We start from the raw sequence: 6,000 nt of genomic DNA, 5'->3' as shown, positions 1-6,000 counted from the left end.
TATCTATCTATCTATCTATCTATCTATCTATCTATCTATCTATCTATCTATCTATCTATCTGTTCATTTACATCGGACACCCACACAGCTCCTTCAGCCCACGTGGTTCAGAGTGAATGGGACCCTGGACCATTAGCAGACAGCCGGAGGGGGATGTGCCCTCCCCTCCCTTCCATCAATGGACGAAACAAAACTGCTTGGACTTGGCTTGTTAGAGACAGAGCCTCAGATATATAAGGAGCAGACAGAGCAGTGTTCAGTCGCTGTGCGAGCCATACACCCCTCACCTGCACACACACATAACACGCATACACCCACATATACACTTTCCACACGCCTCCACCAACTGCAAGGTCCCCCTTCATTCCTGCGCTCATCCCCTGGTCTGACCGGATGAGTTACCCGGTGGACACGGTAGGGAGCCCCTTCCGGAGAGTTATGGATACTAGGACGACATCCTACGGCTACAGCCGCTCCAGCGGCACCCCCTCCAGCGGCTTCCGCTCCCAGTCTTGGTCCCGGGCAAGTCCCGGCTCCACCGTGACCGCGTCCTACAAGAGGAGCGTGAATTTGCCGGTAACCCGGGCGTACAGCTCTACGGTGCTCAGCTCCGCCGACAGCGTTGATTATAGTCAAACCTCCATCCTGAACGGAGACTACAAGCGATCTAATGAGAAAGAGCAACTTCAAGGGCTCAACGACCGGTTTGCTGTTTACATTGACAAGGTGCACTACCTGGAGCAGCAGAACAAGCAGATCGAGTCGGAGATCCAGGCACTGCGGCAGAAGCAGGTGTCGCGCTCCCAGCTGGGCGACCACTATGACCAGGAGCTGCAGGAGCTGCGCTCGGTGCTGGAGCAGATCCACCATGACAAGGCGCAAATTCAGCTCGACACCGATCATATCGAGGAGGACATCCAGCGGCTCCGGGACCGCTTTGACGAAGAGGCTCGCATCCGGGAGGAGACAGAGGCCATAATCCGTGTCCTGAAGAAGGACATGGGCGACTCGGAGTTGGTGAAGTCTGAGTTGGAGAAGAAAGTTCAGTCGCTGCAGGATGAGATCGCCTTCATCCGCAACAACCACGAGGAAGAGGTGAGCGACCTCATAGCCCAGATTCAGGCTTCTCAGGTGACCATGGAGAGGAAGGACCTCCAGAAGACAGACATCACCGAGGCGCTCCGGGAGATCCGCTGCGAGCTGGAGGGTCACTCCAACCACAACCTGCAGCAGGTGGAGAACTGGTTCATGTGCCGCTACGCCAAGCTCACCGAGGCTGCGGAGCAGAACAAGGACGCCATAAAGTCCGCCCGTGATGAAATCGCCGACTACCGGCGCCAGCTGCAGTCCAAGACGGTGGAGCTGGAGTCTGTGCGCGGCACAAGAGACTCGCTGGAGAGGCAGCTGAACGACATCGAGGACCGCCACAACAGCGACCTGGCCAGCCTGCAGGTGAGGAAGCAGCTCCGAGTTGAGAGCTTGGAGATAGATTATAGTTTGAATAAATATTTATTTGGTGTGTTGTGATATTACAGATGCTTTTTGGGGGTGTTTAAAACTTAATAATCGGGGGTTGTGTTGACTTAACCACAAGTTAATGTGCTCAAAATTTCAATTTTTCTGTCTTAGTGACGCAGTTTTTATTTGAGGCACTCAAAAACATCCATCTGTCTTACAGTGAATAGTAAAACATCATACTTCTAGTTCTTGAGTGTTAAAACATTTCTGCTGCATAATGATCCTACATTTGCCACTGAGCACTGAGCTCACTTTTTTTTCCAAGCCTGAGAGATTTCCAAGTGTTAAAGGGAGACACTGCAGCAGACTCTCTCTCTCTCTCCCTCTCTCTCTCTCTCTCTCTCTCTGTCTTGCTGAGTCAGAGGCACGGGTCGATGCCTTCATTGGCTCTGCATCACATCACTGAGACTTTGGGGGCGTAGGTGGGGGTGTACTGAACAAGCGTGGAGGCTGCCCTTGAAAAAGAGGCATTCAATATCTCCAGAGTACTGTATTGCGTCAGAATATATTACAGCATCAGCTCTCGGGGAGCAGAGACTTCACAGTTTATAATAAAAGAGGGATACATTGAAATGGGTTGAGTTTCACTGAAGCAAGGTCGATTATAAAAAAAAAAAGGTTTTGAAAGTGGAAAATCGCTGCCGTGAGTCTCGTCACGCAGTGACTTTGAAAACTGCACAACTGTGGAGCGGTAAAAGAGAACGTAGCTCTCTCCTGCATGTAGTTTTGTTGTACTTAATCAACCTTGTGTTGTCTTTGCTCTGTGTTTCCTCAGGAGACAATTCACCAGCTGGATAATGAGCTCAAGAGCACCAAATGGGAGATGGCACGTCACCTTCGTGAGTACCAGGACCTCCTCAATGTCAAGATGGCCTTGGACATTGAGATTGCTGCATACAGGTATATCAAAACTAGTTTAGAAACCACATTTACTGTCATTTTACAGAATTTCCCCTCTTCTCTATATTAGTATTCTCTATACTATATACTCATTTTAAGTATTGTATATACATTTATTGTCCCACCAGGAAACTCCTAGAGGGTGAGGAGACCCACTTCAGCACTTTCCCTTACCGCCAGACAGTCACCACCAAAATCTCTAAGCCTAAATCAGAAACTCCCAAACTTAAGGTGCAGCACAAGTTTGTGGAGGAGATCATTGAGGAGACAAGGGTGGAGGATGACAAGACCGACATTGACGAGGCCCTAGCAGAGATAGCACAAGAGCTGTCTGCCACGCTCGGAGAGGGAAGAGATGAGGAAGAGGAGAAGGAGGGGGGAGAGGATGAGGAAGCAGAGGGTGAGGGAGAAGAAGGGGAGGAAGAAGATGGAGGAGAGGAGGAGGAAGTTGTAAGCGCAGCTGAAGCCAAAGTAAGCTCTAGTGCACCCGCTAAGGAGGAAGAGGAGGAGGAAGAGGAGGAGGGAAAGGGAGGTGATGAGGATGAAGAGGGGGAGGGAGAAGCTGGTGAGGAGGGAGAGAAGGAAGAAGAAGGCGAGGCGGAGGGAGAGGATGAGGGAGAAAAGGGGGATGATGCAGAGGGAGGTGATGAGGGAGAAGAAGGAGAAGGAGAGGAAGAGGAGGAGGAAGTTGAAGAGACAGTTTTATGCTCCAAAGCGCCAGAGTCTAAAGCCTCTCCTGACAAAGAGAAGGCTGGAGACAAAGAGGGCAGCGGAGGAGAGGAGGAGGCAGCAGAGGAAGCCGGTGCTGAAGAGGAGGGTGGTGATCAGGATGAAGATGCAGGCACTGACAAAGCATCCAAAAGCGTAGATGAGAAAGAGGAAAAAGATGAGGTAGACAAAGGCAAAAAGGAAGAGGAGAAGAAGGTAGATGAGAAAGCAGATGACAAATCAGAAAAAGAGGTAGCCAAGACTGAGGCTCCGAAAACAGAAGCTGCAAAGCCTGAGGCCAAGAAGGAAGAAGCTGCCAAAACAGAGGTGACAAAACCTGAATCCCTAAAGCCTGCATCCCCTAAGTCTGAATCACCTAAACCTGAGTCTCCTAAATCTGAATCTCCCAAGCCTGCTTCTCTTAAACCTGAGTCTCCTAAATCTGAATCTCCCAAGCCTGCATCTCCTAAACCTGGGTCCCCTAAATCTGAATCTCCCAAGCCTGCATCTCCTAAACCCGAATCCCCTAAATCTGAATCTCCTAAGCCTTCATCTCCTAAGTCTGAGTCTCCCAAGGCAGGCTCACCGAAGGCCGGATCTCCCAAACCCATCTCCCCAAGATCTGAGTCCCCCAAGTCAGAATCTCCAAAACCTGAATCCCCAAAAGCTGAATCTCCAAAAGCTGAGTCCCCAAAAGCTGAATCCCCAAAGGCAGAGACACCCAAGCCTGATGCTCCTAAGGCTGCTGAAGAGAAATCAGAAAAGACTGAAGACAAGAAGGTCGAAAAGAAGGATGTTGTTGTGAAAGGCGATATCGACAAGAGCAGCCCAGAAGAGCAAGAGAAGAAGGATGAGGGGAAAGAAGTCGACGTGATCACTAACGGTGTGGACGAGAGCCCCGTGAAGGAAGACGGCAGCCAGAAAGTGGTGATCACCAAGACTGTGGAGACGATCACCACCGGAGAGGACGGATCCAAGCACGTCACCAAATCTGTCACTGTGACCGAGACAGTGCAGGAGGTGGAGGAGGTGCTAGAGGAGAAGATGGTCTCCACCAAGAAGACGGAGAAGCACTCCACCCAGTCCATCAAGCAGGTGACAGAGGCTGACTGAGCAGACTCCAGACGGCTGATCCTGCAGGCGAGGAGGAGTAGGAGGCGGGGGCCAGAGGAGGGGACACGAAGACAAGCAATCAACCCAGAACTAACATAACAAAGAAAATCATACAGCTAGAGCGATGTAATAAAGATAGCCACTCTCAAACATACAAAACAAATCATAGAGAGAAGCCAAAACTTAAATGCTACAAATTTCAAACATGCATGTTGAGTGAAAGCTTTAAATGGGCTTCGCTGCAGCCGCGGTCAGGAGCAAGTGACTGAGACATTTTATCCTCTTATGTTGTCTTTCTGCAGTTCATGGGTGAGCTCACGGGTGGGAGGGAGGGGGGTCTCTGCATGCTAGCTCAGGGGAGGGGAGTACTTTCCCCTCTTATCTGTATGTATGGTAGAAATACACTGTAAATGGAGTAAATATATAAAAGGAATACGTGCGTTGTGGGTGGGAGAGTGAGAGAAATATTATTCAAGTTAAGAGGATTTTTGAGTTTAAGTAAAAGAGGGGGACAGGCAGGAGGAAAGGTCCTCCATGTAGACACGTGCTCTACTGAAGAAGCCTTACTTGACATATGAAGATACCAACTGAGCCAAAAAGAAAATAAATACACAACATATAGCGAAGAAAGACACAGGCAGCGATATGATAAACACATGACCATATACAGTACATCCAGTAACTGAAGCAAACTAAAGCTTAACAAACTGAAGAAACTCTTAGCCTTAAACATGCTTTTTATCAGTGTCTGTTATGTTTACCTGAGTGCAACTGAAAATAACTGTAAATGCGCAGATACACGCATTCTTGTATGCATAGGATGGACTTGAATTTAAATACAGAAATACATGAGGTGCTACTGTTTGCAATCCCATGACTTTACTCATCATGAACAATTTCCCAGCAGCATTTGCTCAATAAATGTCAATGAATAAAAAAACAAAAACTTGTGTCTTGTCATCTTGTATTATTCTACTACGATATGCTTTACAATCGTATGCACAGGTGCCTACTATGTCAAATTGTTGGTTACAGGTAAAAGTATTGCAATTTAGCATAGACGAGAATTACAATAAGTGCCTGACTGTGAAATGAATGACTTTAATTCAAAAATTAGTCACATCTTATGTAAGATATGGTCATTGGACATATGGTATTATGGTCACCTATCCTAATAGGGTAATCATTAAATCATTTTAACTACAAAATAAATAATTACTGATACCACTGTGGAGACAGCTGCTAATGAATATTAAATGTTGTGATATAAAAAAAAAAAAAATACATGATGTATGTAACAAAAAGCAGTTTTCTCTAGCCTTCTCCCCACAGATGAACCTTTATATCTAATCCTCAGTTTCACAGTTAAACAGAGGAAGTTCTAGCGGCCACATTAATGTGTTTTTCCTCAGATTTATAGCCAGAAAAAAAAGTATAATAATTTGGAGTAATTATCATCAAGAGCAGCTCAAAACCTGACAATCTTGCCAAACCTCTTAATTGTAAAACTAAAGTTATCAACCAAGGAATCTAACTTTATTTAATCTAATTTAGAAAGTTCTCATATTTCCTTTGATTAAATACCATGAATCATTTTTAATGGAATTTTTAGCGAATATATAATTTTGGAGAAACCAGTGTGATAAGATTTGATTGACCATGCTGAAAGGATGGCAAAGATTTATTTCTCTTCTTATCTGTTTATATATTGCTGAAAGATATTTCTTTCAGCTTTAGATGTGATTAATGTGCTACTGAACT

General features: G+C 46.5%; 1 protein-coding gene across 1 annotated transcript; it reads left to right on the top strand.

Annotated features, from left to right (window-relative positions):
* Positions 1-219: 219 nt before the first annotated feature.
* Positions 220-4,386, top strand: nefma (neurofilament medium chain a). The gene is made up of 3 exons (XM_071466626.1): positions 220-1,452; positions 2,294-2,418; positions 2,547-4,386. Exons 1-3 carry the CDS (start codon positions 394-396, stop codon positions 4,237-4,239), a joined length of 2,877 nt encoding a protein of 958 aa, XP_071322727.1. The 5' UTR covers positions 220-393; the 3' UTR covers positions 4,240-4,386.
* Positions 4,387-6,000: the final 1,614 nt, after the last annotated feature.

Source organism: Trachinotus anak, unplaced genomic scaffold, assembly GCF_046630095.1.
Source record: "Trachinotus anak isolate AG129_WGS33_773 ecotype Australia unplaced genomic scaffold, CSIRO_AGI_Tana_v1 ptg000028l, whole genome shotgun sequence".
Taxonomy (NCBI): domain Eukaryota; kingdom Metazoa; phylum Chordata; class Actinopteri; order Carangiformes; family Carangidae; genus Trachinotus; species Trachinotus anak.
Note: the sequence above shows the minus strand (reverse complement) of the source record. Positions and strands in the feature narration are given on the sequence as shown.

Excerpts from the sequence above, each read along its gene's own strand:
- nefma (XM_071466626.1), top strand. The coding sequence starts at position 394 with ATGAGTTACCCGGTGGACACGGTAGGGAGCCCCTTCCGGAGAGTTATG. Across the intron at positions 1,453-2,293 it reads GCGACCTGGCCAGCCTGCAG|GAGACAATTCACCAGCTGGA; the intron begins GTGAGGAAGCAG and ends GTGTTTCCTCAG. Across the intron at positions 2,419-2,546 it reads ATTGAGATTGCTGCATACAG|GAAACTCCTAGAGGGTGAGG; the intron begins GTATATCAAAAC and ends TTGTCCCACCAG.